General features: G+C 39.0%; 1 protein-coding gene across 5 annotated transcripts in view; it reads right to left on the reverse strand.

Moving 5' to 3' along the window:
• Window positions 1-18509, reverse strand: part of OSBPL1A (oxysterol binding protein like 1A) — a 219869-nt gene that overhangs the window by 116221 nt on the left and 85139 nt on the right. For 2 of the 5 annotated variants that reach the window (XM_059895089.1, XM_059895088.1), the window contains one exon: window positions 15194-15300. In XM_059895089.1, the coding sequence (XP_059751072.1) occupies window positions 15194-15300 (107 nt within the window). Of the gene's footprint in view, window positions 1-8553; window positions 8867-15193; window positions 15301-18509 lie in introns of those variants that run through there. The other 3 variants (XM_059895092.1, XM_059895090.1, XM_059895093.1) reach the window with 3 other exon arrangements.

Here is an 18509-nt window from a genome sequence, read left to right on the forward strand (position 1 = left end):
TACCACAATTCAAACATACCTGCGCTTTCATTTTCCTTTGTAGACAAGATAAAATTCTTTTCAATTGAGCAATTATCCTTCGAAATACAACAGCAAATCGACATTTGGTATCTAAAGTACAGAAAGATAACATAAAAGTATAATACAGATATATGAACTTAAACCAAGTCTACAGTCCATGGAAACCACATCCCTGCTTTGTGCAGTTGTTTTTTACTGACTGAAGGGGAAACGAGGGACTAAGGAGAACTGGCACTGTGCACCCTCCGCTACACTTGAACCAGGGTAACTTCTGGATGGTTTGAAAAATAATGGGAAAGCACTGCTCTGCAGGGCAGTTATGAGCCAGTGTAGAGTCTGGCAACCTTGGGGTCAACATCTGGATAGCAAACATGGTTAACTCCACTTAAAAAAAAATTATTTTCTTACACCCAATTATATGGCTACTATAAAAACAAAAACAAAAACAAAACCCAGGAAAGAAAAAGTGTTGGCAAGGATGTAGAGAAATTAGAACCCTCGCACACTGTTGGTAGGAATGTAAAATGGTGCAGCCACTATGCAAAACAGTATGGCGAGTCCTCAAAAAATTAAAAACAGAATTACCACATGACTCAGCAACTCCACTTCTGAGTATATGCTAAAAAGAATTAAAAGCACAAACACAAAGAGATACTTGTACACTCATGTTCACAGCAGCATTATTTACAACAGCCAAAAGGTTGAATCAACCCAAATACAACACTGACGGATGGACGGATAAACAAAATGTGGTATATATACATACAACGAAATAATATTCAGCCTTAAAAAAGGAGAAAATTCTAACACATGTTATAACATGGATGGACCTTAAAGGAATTATGCTGAGATAAGCCAGTCACAAAAAGACAAATATTGTATGATTCCACTTATATGAGACTCCTAAAGTAATCAAGTTCAGAGAGACAGAAAGTAGCAGCATGATTTCCAAGGGCTAGGAGGAGAGGGGAATGATGGATGAGTTATTGTGTAATGTGGATAGAGTTTTAGTTTAGGAAGATGAAAAGAGTTTTGGAGATGGATGGTGATGATGGTTACACAACGATATGAATGTACTTAGTGCCACTGAACTATGCGCTTATAAATGGTTAAGGTGGTAAATTTTATGCTATGCAAATTCTAGCACAAATAAAATAATTAAATTTTTTTCTCCAAATATAAAATAAACAATTTGATTTGCATTAACATGAAAAAAAAAAAGGCTCCCGTTGTAACATATCACATAGTTTAAGTTGGGTCCTTGAAATGTCCTATTACAAAGTCAACTAATATCAAAATGTATATATTCTTCACATAAAATAAAACCACAGTATTAAGTACAAATCTGTTCCTAATGTTTTAACAACTATTTACTTAGTACTTACTACTTGCAGAAAAATCCCCAAATTATCATCATCATATCTGAATGCACTCTGGGACACAGCCACGTCCAACCAATTCACAACAGAATGTTGTAATCCAGTGATTTCCAAACTGGGAGGCTATGAAAACACAGAACAACTTCTGATATAATAATGGGGTAAGACCTACAAGTGATGGCGTCTTCACAGATACCATGGACAAGCCACAAACCTGGCTCTGAATTCTCTTAAGGCCAAAACAGAAAGAGAAATACAATTATGCCCTTTTAATTGTCCACAAGGAAAAAAATATATCACTTCTTTAGGGAAAACAAACTCCCTCTTTGTCCTTAGCTCTGATTTCTCATTCAGGGTAATATACAGGAGATTAAGAGTATTCGAGGGCAAAATAATCAATAATGCCACTTAAGCTAAATTGTTTTGAAATGCCCCTGAATAGAAATGGAGGGTGTAATTCCAACTTAAAATTCAGTGAGGGACATTTTTCAGAAAATCAAGAAAATATAGCCCAGGCTGTAGCATTCTGATGGTTTAATTTTAGGATAAAATTTAGAACATCTAGAGACATGGATAAATTCTATACATTCCAAAAATGTGGCCTCGACTAAGCAAAATTTTCACAAAAAGATGGACAGTGTTTCCTGTTGCGAACCTGGAATACAGGTATTCTGTGCAAAATCCGAAGACACTGAAATATTCTTGGCCATCTGATTACTTTTAAAGTTGGTATCCTTTTGTCAAATCGAGAAATTAGCTCATAAATGTCCACATCAGCTTTGAAACAAGATGGACTGTCTAACGGATGAATTTTCCTAATTCAAGCTGTGTGTTACATAGTGTGTTGTTCTTCAGCGTTGAATTTGGAGGCAGATCCCTGGATCTGGCTCTAAGTGTAGCCCCTCCCAGCTACATAAACTCGGGGAGGTATCGAACCCTCTCTCCAGGCCCTACTCTCACCTGTAAGAATAGAGGCGATGAGATCAACCATATCAATCATTTCAAACTGTGTTGTATGGAGGCACCTTAGTGGATGAGGAGGTGCTTTTACTTTTACCTCTCTTGTACACTGGCATCTACTTTAGCCCCCAATAAAACCTGAAAGTCACCAGACTTGATGCTCTACAATCTAAGATTGAGTCTATGACTTTGTGATTTTAAACAACTCATCCATACCACAAAATAAAGTAACAAAAATAAGTGAAGAAAAGAATCAAAGTTAATCATTTCTAAGAAATTTAATAAGGAGAATTATATTCCCACATTTCATTTGCAATTCAGTTGTCTAGAACCCAGAACAACAAAATCTCCCTCATACCAACTTTTAAGTGAAGGGTGATTTCTCAAGTACCTCAGAAAGGTACAGTGTCCTGAATGCGGCAAATAAAAAGATAGGTAAAGGAACAGATGGTATCACTGCAGCTCAGGATCCAACCGCTGGATGTAACAATGTGTCCACTTCTCCAGCCGGGGAGGCTACCAGCTCCCTTTCCCAGAGGACAGACACCTCCTCTGAATCCCTTTCAACCACTGGGCGGAACTCCAGTGCTCTGGTCATTCCTACCACCACCGGCTGCTTCCCACCAGGGTTTCTCTGATCCAGACGCCAGGCCACAAACCACTTGAACGCCACTTCTCTGTCCCTGAATTGAGCAAAAAATCCTTTCAAGATATTTTTCTGAATATAAGCTCGGGAAGACTGTCTTAACATAAAACGGATGGGTTTATCCTTACCTCATTTGAGTCTCACAGCAACTCATGAAATAGAGAGAAGGGGTCTGTGTTAATAACCCTGTTACACAGGAGCAATGTGAGGCCCAGAGTCAGACAGCAAGGAAAAAGTCACTAATACCGGAGCCCATATTTCAGGACTCCAGGTAATAGGAGCTCAGACTCTACCATCTATGCCATCTTCCTAGGCCCTATACTCTCCCTAACTTTGCCATCAGTTGGACTGTATAAGGAATAACAAAAATCATCAGGTACATAATGATTAACCTTTGAGCATCTAAAGAAAATTAGACACAAATTATCTTCTTTTTCCTCCTTGGTGCTGGAGCCAGGGTTCTAAGGAGAAGGAAAGAGCAAGATGGACAATGTTGCGCAGATAATGGAAAAATCCTCCAGGTATGGTGGGGGGGTGGTTAGAGTGTAGATAACTAGGGAGACAGAAGAAAAAAGTGGGGGCAGAGGGCAAGGGAAGACGATCATTCTTCTCCCACTGCACAAAGTATCTAGGGGTAGAAAAGAGGGGGTGAGGGAAAAAGAGGAAGAAGCTGAGCAGCAGGTGGGGAAGAGAAATGGAGAGAAATGCCAAGCAATGAAAACAAGGAAAGTTGGGTAAGAGAAAAAAAAAAAATTGGAAGTAGTCAAAACCTTCCAGAAACTTTAGGTATTTTAAATATTAGGAGGGAAGTACTCTACATACATTAGTAGTTCTTAGTCTGGAATGATGAAGTCTAGGAAATGTATTATTCAGGTCTATAAAATCATCAAAGTAATGGATGAAGCTAGCAGTGATATATTCACTATATTACAAAATACTAGAATTAGTATTGAAAATTGAGATCTAGAATTGAAATCTGGAAAGGAACACATTTTGAACAAATTATCCACTTTAAGGAGACACAGAATAATAAATGTATAGATACTAGGAAGAAAATAAACTCAAGGAAAAGTGATAGAGATAACTATAGAAATTTAAAAGAAAAAGATAAAATAGATAAAAGCTAGACAGTTCTTTGAAAAATAATCAAATAAACAAAGCCTTAATGAGACTGATCTTACAAAGAGAGCAAAATTCATTTGGAAATAGCCAAATAAACATTAGAAGAAAGAAAATGGAAAAAGATTAGAAAAGGGAATACATAATTACAGAATGAACATAAGTTAAAAAGACAATAAAAGAATATTATGAACTTCCTTATAACAACAAATTTCAAAACTTAAATGGAAAGGATAAAATTCCTCAAAAGATGTAACTTGTCAAAACTGACCCAAAGAAACAGAAAACTAAGATAGTACTAAAACCATTAAATACATCTAATTGGTCCAAAAAAAAAACAAAACAAAACTCACAAAGGTGGTTTTATAAGAAAATTCCACTAAATTTTCAAAGAACAGACCATTTCAATTTTATACAACTCTTCCAGAGAACAGCAAAAGAGAGAATACTCCCAAACTCACTACATGAGGCCAGTGTAACCTTGATAATAAACCCTGATGAGGACAGAACAAAAAAAGGAAATTACAAGCCAATCTCACTTATAAACAGATGCTAAAAACCAAAACAAACCAAACTGAGGAGAATGTTAAAAATAATACATTATGACCAGATTAGGTTTAGTCCAGGTACACAAGGATGGCTTATCAATAAAAGGAATCTAAAAATATAATTTGCCACCTTCACAAATAAAAGAAAAACCTCATGATTCTCTTGGTAAATGAACATCTGATAAGTTCAACACCCTTTCATGATTAAAAAAAAAAAAAACTCAACAATATAAGAATGAAAGGGAACTTCATTAACCTGATAAATGGTATGCACCAAATATCCTTCTTAACATGGAATCATTAGATTCCTTTTAAATACCAGGGATGAACATGGATTCCTACCACCTCAGCTGCTATTCAACATTGTCCTGAAGGCCCTAACCAGTACAGTAGAAAGAAGAAAAATAAATAAGAGGTGTAAGGACTGAAAGAAAGGAACAAAACTGTAATTATTCACGGACTGTCTACAGATACTGAACCCCAGTCTATCGTCACTATTTTTACTTTCTACTCCCCACTCACTCCTCTGCTCACTGCAGTCAGGCTTCATGCTGTCAAGCTTCTAAAACTTCCCTCATCGAAGACACCTGGCTACCAAATCCAACAGATGCGTTTCAGTTGCTACTTCACCTTCTTGGACCTCTTGTCCCCTGGCCCCCCAGGCTGCTTTTCCTCAGTGCATTCCACTGGCTCTCTTTCTTCCACAGACAGTATTCATCGTTTGATTTCAAACTTTTTTAAATGACACTTCTAGTATTATTATTTACTCCTTCAGCCTCCATCACCATGTTTAATCAGGTGACTCCCAGTACTAAAGAGTCCCAAGTTTTTATCGGACAAGTCAGGATGACCTTATTCAGATGTCATCGTGTTCAAAGGTGAACTCATCCTCCCCTTTCCTCCCTCCTTCAGTCACCTTCTATCCCGTGACTTATGCCATGAATGTGGGGTCATCTAACTCCACCTGCTTCATTCTTCACACTCAATCTATGATCAGCTCCTACTCATATTGTTTATCTCTAAGTCTCTCTTCTCTCTGCTCTGTATCTTCCTGTCCTTTTCCACAGCCACCAACTAGGCTCAGACTCTGATTATCTCTCTCTCGAATTCCTGCACCTGGCCACTCTGCTTTCAGGCCTGCCCTCTAATCCTTCTAATAAGGAACAAATCTGATTAAATCTCTCCCCTGATTAAAATCTCTCAGTGATTCTAACTGCCCAAAATAATCCAAACTCTTCAGGCATATTTTACAAAGTCTTTCAAGAAGACCGACCCTGCTTCTACTGATCTAGCCTTGACTTTCTCGTTACCTATCCCACTCTGTTCCAGTCTTAATGAACTATTCGCTGGAATTCATCCCTTTCTCTTCCCCCTGGATATGCTGTGCTTTCTGTAAGCACCTAGTCAGTCATCTGGCTCCTGCAGTAATCTCTTAAGTTTTATGAAGACAGGCTGGTACAGCAGTATCTGACAAGATGAACATTCTGTAAATACTTATTGAATTAAGGGGAAAATTTTACATAAAGTAATAGATATCAAATCTATGGTGGTCCATTATAAAGTTGTATAGGGATTACATCCTTAACACTCTGAAGTTAAAATGAGAGGAAAATTGTGTCTGCCTATAACTCATTCAAAACTCATTAGCTAGAGTCGAAGTCGGACACTGCACTCTGATTGGAAAACGGCAGTGAACAAGACAAACACAACTGCATCCAGGTTACAGGCTTGGTACTATCGTGAGATACAAAAACTCATGATGATAGATCTTGGGTCATACCAAGCATCACAAGGCTAATACATACACACAAACACACACACTTCATGCTACTAATTAAAATCTTACGTATTTCTGTTCAAAAACTTCACAAAAGTTACCAAAATGAAAACCAGCTTCATTTTACACAAACTTCACATTTATTTAACTTATGTCCCAGCTGCTTCCAAAACTAAGTTGTAGCAGTATATTTCTGGATTATATACACAACAAGCTAAAAATTCAGGAATAACGTGGACTAAGTAAAACTTCTAAATTCCTACTTTTTAAAGGAATTAGAAGTTTTCTTATAATCTTCATGGAGCTGATATACACAATGATAACTACACAACCACAAATCACAATCCTTTTTAAGAGAATGTAAATGACAAAGTCAAAAACTGTACATAGAACTTAAAGTATGGTGTTGCATAATTATTTTATGAAGTATGTATAATATTTAATATGTGCTTGGATCATATTTATATACTACCTTGATTATCAGTAGATGCATTTGCTTTTTTTTTTTTTTTTTTTTTAAGAAATTCACGTTCTTTTATTTATTTATTTATGACTGTGTTGAGTCTTCGTTTCTGTGTGAGGGCTTTCTCTAGTTGCGGCAAGTGGGGACCACTCTTCATCGCGGTGCGCGGGCCTCTCACCATCGCGGCCTCTCTTGTTGCGGAGCACAGGCTCCAGACGCGCAGGCTCAGTAATTGTGGCTCACGGGCCCAGTTGCTCCGTGGCATGTGGGATCTTCCCAGACCGGGCTCGAACCCGTGTCCCCTGCATTGGCAGGCAGATTCTCAACCACTGCGCCACCAGGGAAGCCCCGATGCATTTGCTTTTAATATGGAAAACCTAATAACCTTTTTAATTTCTCCCCGTTCTGTGCAGTGCACAACTACGGGAAGGGCGATTATGGGGTTCACTTTCACCATCAAATGAAATCCCCTAAAATTAATGTTTAAAGAGCTCCTAAAGAGGGAAGACTAGAGTCCTGCAATTATAGTCACAGTGATACAAATCCCTTTAGGCCCCCAATCTAGTAAAAAGTAGTACTGGGACAAAGGCTAAAATAGCTCTCTGGGTCTTAATGTTCAGATTAAACATCTACTCAATTCAAGCTGAGCTAACTCGCCGAAGTCATCAGCTTCCGGGTCAAAATCAAACATTATTTGGACCGGAGATTAACTTTGGTGTGTCCTCAAACTGAAAAGAAAATTTATATTTAGATTCCTATATTCTAGCCTACACATTACTCCACCAACACGCATTTCAAGCATTTTTCTCTTTTGCAAAAGATTCCTGCTAAGCAATGCTGTCTTCTAAATGAAATGCCTTCATTCTGTCTTTGAATCTAATTAAAATTAAGAAACTTTTAATAGCTTTAATAACTCTCAAAAGCTGCAAAAGCTCTTCCCTGGCATCTTCCCCTCCTTAGTACCACCCTCCCTCCAAATCCAGAAAAAAACCTGCACAACAGAAAACACAAAACAACTAGCCACATGCTGTGAATGCTGGGGACCATGATTCTCCACTGGTTTAGGCTACAAAGAAAGCCTATGAGTAATCAAAAATCCCTAATCAAAACAAAGTTAAAAGCCACCTCCCCACTCCCCAACCCCAGTATAATTTCCCCTTCTCTTCTCAATCCACTCAAGCATTTCCCCTCCTCGTTTTTTCAGGGAATTTTAGCGGCCTCTGAACAGCGGATGGTAAGTTCATCTCAATGTCTGCCAGGGCTGAGACATGCGAAAAATCACTAACTTGTAAGGTTATTTAGGACAATAATGTCTTTCAGTGCCTTACTCCTCCCACTCCGGCCCTACCTGACCTACTACCAGTATTTAGCCGAAAAAAATATCTGTTCACGGGCTTGACCCCTCAGCGGCTCTTCCCGCAGGAACCGATGCAAACACACAGCCGGCCGGGCGGGCAAGGTCCCCGGCTTCGCGCACCCCTCCCCACACGCCCGCGGCCGCGCTCCGCTCCACACACTCGCGCCCAACTCTTCTTGGATCCACTCACATGCCTGGATCTCGTCGGGCCGCCCTCCTCCTTCCCTCCCCGGCGTCCCCGGGCGTCCCCGAGCTGCCCCGGCGCAGGCACTCGCCCACCCACCTGGGCCGGGGCTCCCCGGCGGCGCGCTCCGCCCGGCGCTCCTCGAGGCTCCAGCAGGAATGCGCTCGGCCTGTTCCTCCGCCTCCCCTCCAGCCCAGCCGGGAGGCGCGACCCAGGGCGGCACCGCAAGGTCTCCCTGAAGTCACCTTTGCGCGGCCCGCCCCCGGCTCCGGCTCCGGCTCCGGCTCCGGCTCCGGCGAGGTCGAGCAGAGGCGCGGCCCAGGACTGCGCCCGGGCCGCCCGAGGTCCGCGCTGGCCCCTCGGCCGCACCGCCGCCCTCCAGGACTCCCGCCGGCAAATGGCCTGCGGCGGGCGGCTCCGCGGCGGCTGGCGTCGTCCGTCCCTCCTCCCCTTCCCCCTCCCTCCCCCCCCCGCCGCGGCGCCCGCTTGTTCCGAGGCGCAGGTAGGGACCTGCCAGGGGGCTGCGGGAGCGGCGCGCGGCCCGCGAGCGGCTCGGCCGGGATTTCGGGAAAGGCGGCACCGCTCTCCGGGCTCTGCGAGCATCCGCGGAGGCGCCGGCCCGGCCCTGGAGCGGGCGCTGTACTGACGCCGGTCCTGCGGACGCGGCCCTGGCAACTTTTAAATGGCCAGCCTGCCCCCGGGAAAAACAGAGGGACCCTCTCTGCTGGAGTCTTCCATTCGAAGGTAGTGACACTCAGGCTTACCCTGAAGAGTTAACGGTCCGATTCCACAACAAAGACTGAGCTAGTCTGCACATATTTTTTACACACTTCCTGGGCTACCATTTGAGCAATAAGGAAAACAACAGTATTGACCCTACTAATGTGAAACCTACTCGCGTGAAATAGGTGGTTTCTGATTCTGGCGACCCCTAAAGGGTGGACGAAGACGTCAAGGTCAGGAAGACCCACCACATACATGATATACTTAAAAGTGGGATGTTCAGGCTAATGAAATTTCTCGTTAACTATGAGGCTCTGGTGAGGAAAAACAAACAGTAGTCTTAAACCTTTCTAAGGTACATAAATCTGTCCTTGACTTTGGGAAGCAGAGTAATACTGAACAAAATTGAATATTTCTTTGACAGGATCCTGGGGTACTTTAGGTTCTCCCTTCCAGCAGTGGTGGCTGTATTTGCACTACAGATGGAAAACGTGTAAAAGATGAGACAAGGCCGCACTCGGAAAAATGGGAATTAATGTCGGTGAGGTTTCAAGGTGTTTTTGAAAAGGCAGTTTTTTTTTTTCATTCTCAGTTGGTGACTAAATATTATCACATTTTGAAAAGTCACATTTGTCACTGAAGAAGAGACCTTGCTACAGAATCTTTCTCCCTAGGCCCTAAAAATTAGAGAAAGAATTCAGTTTGCAAAAGTAGTACCAGGCAGAAAAATAAAACAATGAACAACAAAGGCTACTTTGTTTCAGAAGGCAATTTACAAAGCACCTAAAATGTGCCAGGCACTGTACTGAGGAACTTCACATAAAATAACTCATTTGCATTCTCATTTTCAGATTTGGAAATGGAATTCCCAAACATATATTAATTTGCTCAGAGTCAAGATAGCAGAGTTTAGGTCCTGACTGGTCTGACCCAAAGCTTGTATTCTTTCCTTTGTACATTCATTATTCATTTATTCAAGTATTTATTAACTGTCTAATAAATACCAAGCACTATGCTAGACACAGACGCTACAAAAATAAGATACTTACTTGAGGAGCTCAAGTCAAGTAAATATATAATCAGACAAGTAAATATATAATGATACAACGTCATAAGCGCTGCAACAGCAAGGAACTCCTAGACTAGGAGGGACATTAACTCAATTTTGAAGGGTGGAGCCTGGGAATGTGAAATGGTAGCAGTCATCCAACACAGCAATCCTGAGAACTTTATCTAACAGAATGGCAATGGGGAATCTGTGTGCTGGGTTGGAGGTGACAGACAACTGAGATACAGGAAGTAAAAATGACAGGACTTGATTAAAAATGGGGCTGAGGAAGAAGAACGAACCAGAGGCAGCTCCCATGTTTCCGGCTTGAGTTATCCAACAGGTAACTTTGAGTTGAATCGGTAACTCAGTTCTAGGCACTTTGGTTTAGAAATGCCTCTGACGTATCCATATGTAAATGTCCGAAAGGCAGCTGGATACAACTGGTTCATAGCTCAGAAGATCCAAAGTGGATATATCTGAATCATCATGGATTTCTGGGTTGAAGGAGTGGGTGAAATCATCCAGGGAGAATGCTGAGTGAGAAGGCCACCCACAGAAACCTAGGGAATACTAACATGCAAAGCACAGGCAGAAGAAAAGATGCTTCAGAAGTAGACTGAGGAGGAGTTGCTACACAGGAAAGAGAAGCCCGAAGAGGGAGGCACCATGGAAATCACAGAGAAGCATTCCAAAAAGCAAGCAGTAGTCAAATGCCAGACCCTTTAAAAAGACAAGCAAGATAATTTAAAGATGTTCTCTGATTAGCAACAAGGAGATATTGGCAAGAATGGTCTCAGTGGACTAGTTGAGGTATAAAGAAGTAGAAACAGAAGGTGTCACATTTTCAAAAATGGAACTGGAAAGGGATGTAGAGAGATAGAAGCTACAAGGGAGAATTCAGAAGAAGAGAGTAGCTGTTTTTGAAGATAGGAGACAGATGCCTCCAACAAAAGGAAAAAAGAAAGATAAAAATCAGAATGAGGGACTGGTGGGGAGTTGGTAGCATGTACAATGATCGCCTAACGTTTGACAAAAAATTTTGCTCAGAATAGAGATGAGAGAGAGAAAGGTGAAGGCCTGAAAGATATAAACACTGCAAATGAAAGAGAGAGGGATTAAAGGACTCTGAACAGCTCAGGAAGCTAACTGAGTATTAGAAACCATGACTTTATAGAGTTATCAGTCCACATGAGGGCATGAATTCTCTCCAAAGACTTCAGCATCTGGTCCAGAGTAGCAAGTACCTTTGGTTGGTTCCAACTGAGAGTCTGAATCGTTCCATTACACCACAAGCTTGGCATCACTATCGTCCCAACCATACATTTGGGTTACATCCCTTTAGCAGTGAGGAGATTTAACATTTTATAAGTGAGTTAACACTAAAAACTGATTAGACTCATAATATCGAGGGGAGCTCAATAATACACAGACCCAGAAGGGCACCAATGATGACTTCTGAATGACATTTTAACCACTTCTGATACCACCCTAGGGTGAGGAGAACTGTAGAAACAATGATTCATGAAACCAGTTTCTAGCCTTTTGAATGGAACTCTCAAAACAAGGTTAAAGAAAAACCACAGCCTTCACATTCTATTATAGTATGTTTACCAAGTATATCATAAAACATACAGTAAGGTTGCCTTTAGTAGATCAATCACAAACTTTACAGCTTACCTTATATATTGCCGGGTTTTTTCCGACAACATAAGTAGTGTCATTTCAAGTAAAATACGCCTACATAATGCCTCATTTATGTAGAGGTCACGTGGATACCTGGAATATCTAGGCTGTATCAGAGAATCTCCAAATAAGCAAAGAACACCCACATACCAGAAGGCCCCAGACCCTAAGGCCTGTGCTCATTGTCAAGCCCTAAGTTTCTCACACTAAGCCAGCTTACTCTTACTGTGGACATAATTTTACCAAGTTTGGTTACTGGTTTTCTTTTTAACAAACGGGAGATTAGTATGAGTAAATCAGAAGGGATCAGTATTCCACTGCTAGAGACAAGAACCCAGTTGGTCTAAAAAACAGGAGAGAAGAAAATTTTAGAACCGTAAGGAGTAAAAAGGAATTCGAAAAGCATTAGCAGGATTGGGCCATTTAATCAAAAGAATCCTGTAAACATTATCCCCCGACGGTACCTCTGTATTAACGCAAAGAGTAATTACAAACATACAAAAGGACAATCCTGAGGCACCAGAAGAGATAAAGTATGAAACCTTCAGTTTATGAAGTAAATTTTTAGGATCCAGAGTAACTGTCCTCAAAAAGGGTTAGAATAAAAACGTTTTTTCTGCCACTGGGGCTGGGGTCACTTACACCTACCGGGTCCCTATTCTGTGCCAGGTGCTACGGCAGTGTTTTGCCAATCGGATATCATTTACTTCTCAAAACACTCTTTTTTGGTTGGTCACCACTTTGAAAAGGAGATTGTGTTTTACTGAGGTGAAGACAGAGATTACATAGCAGAGCCAGGAACTGGACTCAGCTCTATGTGAGTTCAAGCTTATCGTTGCTCTTCTAGTAAAGTTTTTGGATAACGAAAATAAACTTTATGATGCCTGATACATAAGGCATTTCAGTGCACAATTATTCCACTCTGACCTCAATTAAGCGATTAAATTCCTATGTTGTAATTCTTAACTACTTGATAAGACCAACTTCAATGATGCCATTTATCTTTCAAATATTTTTTAGGCCTTCTCATCGTCTATAATTGTATTTCTCAGAGGGAAATCCATGGATTTCTACTGAGGGCCCCACAGGGTTGATATTTCATAGAACTACTAAAAAGAAAAATCTTAAAATACTCTAAAAACAATAAATGCCATTTACTAAATGAATACTTTGTGCTCTTGTGATATGCTAATATGGTCTATATACATATTATTCATCTACATACATCTGATCTCCATACCCAACCATCAGGTGTTTACATATCTTCATTCTTCAGAAACTTGCCCAAGGTCCTACAATCGGTTAGGGAAAGACTGAGATTTAAAAGAGGTCCATTAGACTTTCAGACCAGGGCTCTTAATGACTTTCTACATGGTCTCTCTTATATGAAAGATGAAGGTATCAAAGTTCAGAGAACTTAAGTAGCCCATCATCTCTTAAATAATAAGTAATAAGGATGGAAACACAACACAATCATTCCACAGTCAAATAAATTTTCTTTAGACAACACCACCTCCTCCCAAAACAAGATAAAACCAATGTTAAAGACACAGAAGCTCCAAGATGCCATCAGAAAAAGGGGTCACAAGTGTTAATTAGACAGCATCCTACAATAACAACCGTGGACTTACACTCAGGGCTTACTATGTGTCAGAAACTATGCTAAGCATTTTGCTTACAATTATCTTACTTAATCCTGATGACTAATTTTAAAGGCGTAAAGAGGTTAATTAGGCTAAACTTTAGGCTAATATTCTTGCACATGTAAATCTACACACAGAGGTGACTACCTAGGCTATTTTTTTTTTAATCTGTTAAAGATTAGGATAGGTTGGCTTCTTCAGAAATTAAAGTACTTCTAATCTAGTGTTCGCCGTAAAACTATACAACCCGAGAACAAAAAAGTTGTCAATACATTCATCAGATACCACACAGGAGATGTGAATTTAGTTTTACAAGGTAATATTACCTGAATCCTGTAACATCATAATTTGTTCTGTTCTGCAATGCTATCATCCTATTTGGATTTATTTAGGTCACTAAATCAGTCCTCATTTAAACAAGCTAGAATATGAAATTTGCAAAGCACCAAAAATAGAAATGCTGAGAAGGGATATTTTCAAACACCATTAGGAGAATCAACCATTTAACATGTTTAATGAACAATTATGTTTTCCCATGGTATTTAACAGAATTCTGTTGAAAGACTTTCTGTAAGTTTGTTTTAAATTAATTCAGATTATTATCACATATTTTTTCTTATTCTCCAAATAAAATAATTATGGAATTTGTGGTATACATAACAAACAGAGCATTTTAAAAATTTCACATGAATTCACAAGGCTTATTTTAATGATGGGAAAATAAAATTTTAGATCCTTACATATAAGAGAAACATATATAAGAACATTTTCATCTATCTTGTTTTACACCAAAACCTAATCTCTAACCAAAAGGCACAAATCAATTGTAACAAGAATAAGAAAGTCAGTGTCCTTGGAGGGTATTGTGCTAAGTGAAGTAAGTCAAACAGAGGAAAAACAAATACCATATGATTTTACATATATGTGGAACCTAAAAAAAAAAGAAAGAAAAAAAAAAAACAAATTTGGTGTCTTAATCTTAAAAGTTGAAGATTAAACATGTGTAGAAATTAAATGGAAAACAAAGCCTATTGCTACTTGGCTTGCAGTAAAATCATGAAAATGAAGGAAAAAACATAAAAAAGAAAAATCTTAGTTCAGACAAAACACACCTTAATGACTTTTCAGTCCTTAGAAAAAGAGTTACTAATGGATGGCATACCACTTTTACTCATATTTGGAAGATCAAATGGCAAATTTTTAAATGGGAGAGAGCAAGCAGCCAAGAGCACAAAACAATATTTAATCCATTAAGCTGAGTTCACATAGGTAAGTATGATAACAATCTATTTTCTAATTAAAAGTATATATTTTTCATATAGAGACCTTTTGTTTCTAGAATATTTTCATATTCCGTCTTATCAAAATGTCACGACAACCCTGAGTAGATCAACTTTAAACATACTTGTTAAATATGGGTACATAAACAAATTAAATGATATGAACAGAAGTTATTTCAGAATTATTCTGCTTAATCAAGAATAAATAAGTTCTAACTTTTGGTGAAAAATGAAGCCGTCGTTGCCTTTATTAACCCTATTTTCTCCTACCTTTGGACAGTCTGAAAGCAATGATGTGTTGGATGATCAAGTGTGACACCCAAACAATTATTTAAAAAATTCAGTTCCAAACTACCTACCCCTTCTTGTTTGGTGAAGAGATTAAGGCAATCACTCAAAGCTACACAAGTTTCTCTAGAAGCTTCAGAGACAACTTCAACTTTCTGAAGGAATGATGGAAGCATTTCTATAAATAAAAAAATAAAGAAAATGAGTGGGATTTTAAGTAATCTTAAAGTAAACTAAGACCACAAACATATTTTTATATCTACTAACCTCATGTTTCCTTCTAGCTGCCTTAAGCAAAGCATATAGTATATTCCTTGGGCATCATAATTAAGCACCTACTGTATACAGGGCACATAAATTAGTACAGAAAAAGAAAGAAGAAAGCCTTGACTTAGAAAAGCCTATATCCTAAAAGGAGAAGAGCCAGGACCTATTAAAAAAATTAAAAAAGATTCATAGGAATAAATAACATAATGTTTAAGAAAAACAGCTGTCAAGAAGGACTGATATCATTACTTATAAAACATTAACATTTCCTTTCATGATATTCATTACTAGGTAAGTAATTTTATTCAAAGGCAAAGTGCTAAAAAGAGACAAAAATAATCCTGTAGTTGACAATGATGGCTAACAGATCTGAAGGCGGCATTAACTCAACTTCCCCTACTTTTTTTTTTTAAATCTCATTAATAGGTTTTTAATATGATTTTTAAAAATTTATTTATTTATTTTTTTTATTTTTGGCTGCGTTGGGTCTTCCTTGCTGCATGCATGCTTTCTCTAGTTGCGGTGAGCGGGGGCTACTCTTCATTGTGGTGCGTGGGTGTCTCATTGCGTTGGCTTCTCTTGTTGCGGAGCACGGGCTCTAGGCACGCGGGCTCTAGGCACGCGGGCTCTAGAGCGCAGGCTCAGTAGTTGTGGCGCATGGGCTTCATTGCTCCGCAGCATGTGGGAACTTCCCGGACCAGGGCTTGAACCCTTGTCCCCTGCATTGGCAGGCAGATTCTTAACCACTGTGCCACCAGGGAAGCCCTCCTCTACTTCTTATTTGGATAAATGTTTCGTATATATACGTCTTTCACTCTCAAAAATATGTCCCTGTCAAGGTCCAGCATCTTTCAGTATGTGTTAAGTTGGGAAATAAATGATAATATCAGTATTTCCCCTGGACCCTTAAAGAAAATCTTAATCCACTTTACCATTACGGAAAACAAACAAACAAACAAACAAAACATAATAACATAACGTTGGCAAAAGAAAGCTGTAAAATACACACACATCACTTAAACAAGTGAAATGTCATATCCTGTCCAGATTAATGTGACATAAGTGTACAGTTGAAATAGCTTGGGATTTTATGTTGATTATACATTAGATCCTTTACATCTGTCCCGTCCATCAAATAAAAAGAATTAAGAAAGTTTTAAGAAAAAATAACTTAAAAGAGAAAGACAATTAAATCTGGAGCATCCTATGTATTTTAAGTAATCTTGATTTACCTAAAACACTATTCTTAAAACATGTTAAACAAGGTCAATAAACAAAGAATCAGGTAAATCCAAATGCCAGCAATTTGCAATGATTAGGCCATAAAACAGTGGGTCCCATCAAGAAACAAAAGTTTTCAAATGGGAAATGGAAAGAAAAATAAAATCTACAGAGAACATATGACAAATTATTTAGCCATTATTCTAAGTGATAAAGTTGTATTGCTCTGTTTTGTTCTTTTTTAAATTTTCCAAATTTTTTACATGAACATGATTTATTTTAGCAAAGACAAGTCCTTTTCTTGGAAAAATTATTTCTCAAAACTCATAAGGCAAAAGTGGGCAACAAAAGGAAAAGGTCAGGGACTTCCCTGGTGGCTCAGTGGTTAAGAATCCGCCTGCCAATGCAGGTGACGGGTTCGAGCCCTGTTCCAGGAAGATCCCACTTGCCGCGGAGCAACTAAGCCTGTGCTCCACAACTGCTGAGCCTGAGCTCTAGAACCCGTGAGCCACAACTACTGAACCCGTGTGCTGCAACTCCTGAAGCCTGCGCGCCTAGAGCCCATGCTCCGCAACAAGAGAAGCCACTGCAGTGAGAAGCCCCTGCACCGCAACGAAGAGTAGCCCCCGCTCGCCACAACTAGAGAAAGCCCGCATGCAGCAACGAAGACCCAACGCAGCCAAAAATAAAACAAACAAATAAATAAATTTATAAAAAAAGAAAAAAGAAGGAAAATGTCAGAATGAATGAAAGTAATAAGAGTCTTTCATTAATATCTGGATATAAACACCAAATGACATTTTATCATATTTTTCATCTTATGGAATAGAATTTCCTAGCTATTCTTAATAATACCCAAATAATTGAAAACTACTATATTCTAAAATAATTTTGACTTTACATACTTTTTCTTTTTGAATCTTTGATACACACTGTAAAGATTTATTCTGTACTTAGTTGCTAAATAGCAAAAGACAGTACCATATGCTAGATGCCATGTGACTTAAATAGTACCTCAACAGATGTTTTACACAGAGCTGGGGACCAGGGATGTGAGGAGATGCACAAGAAAAAACAGACACAGCCTCTGCCTTCCATAAATTATCTGGGTAATCTAGAAATTTTCCATTTTCATGGCACAAAGGATAGGTAGCATAGCCATTCATGGATACATTTCTTTTTATTAAATGCCATCACATGCTTAACCATCTCCAATTTTGTCTATGTTTTAGATACCTCACTTAAGATACTTGTTGATAAAAAAAAAAAGATACTTGTTGATTAGCATAAAACAAACATTAAATCTCTAAATAAATTTTAAGGAGAATTTTACAAATTTTTAAACAAAACTGACTCTGCAAGCTTTCAAAAGATATTCCAAGAAATATATATTAAGACAAGTTTTTATAAGAATCTATTATTCAGAGTGTGTCAAATTCTTCTGTCCAAAACAGAGTCAAAAGTTACATAACTTGTCTAACAATCTAGTATTCAAACAAGATGTCAGAATTAATATTAACTTCCACGGTGGGACGGTGTAAAAACCATGGACTTTGGCAAATACTCTGGGCAGTGCTGCATACCAGGGCCAGTCGGTTCACACTGACGTGCCTCTTATACAATGTCGTCTGCATACTGATTACATAAAAGGAAAACTGCTAAGCTTCTAGAAAAGTTACCAACTGGGAAATCACTGCAAAATATGTTTTAGCCAACTAATATTTAGAGACTGAGCCGTAATAAATAAATGCAAAAAGGCCAGTATGTTAACATATCTGGCCTACTCTGAGAACTGGACACTGTTAATTTGAAAAAAAAAAAGTTATCTTTTGTACTAAAAATATTGTTGAACTCGGGAAAGATGCTGGAAGATCATATGTGAAAAGCTTAACTTTAGAG

The sequence above is a fragment of the Balaenoptera ricei genome, chromosome 14 (assembly GCF_028023285.1).
Source record: "Balaenoptera ricei isolate mBalRic1 chromosome 14, mBalRic1.hap2, whole genome shotgun sequence".
Lineage (NCBI taxonomy): Eukaryota > Metazoa > Chordata > Mammalia > Artiodactyla > Balaenopteridae > Balaenoptera > Balaenoptera ricei.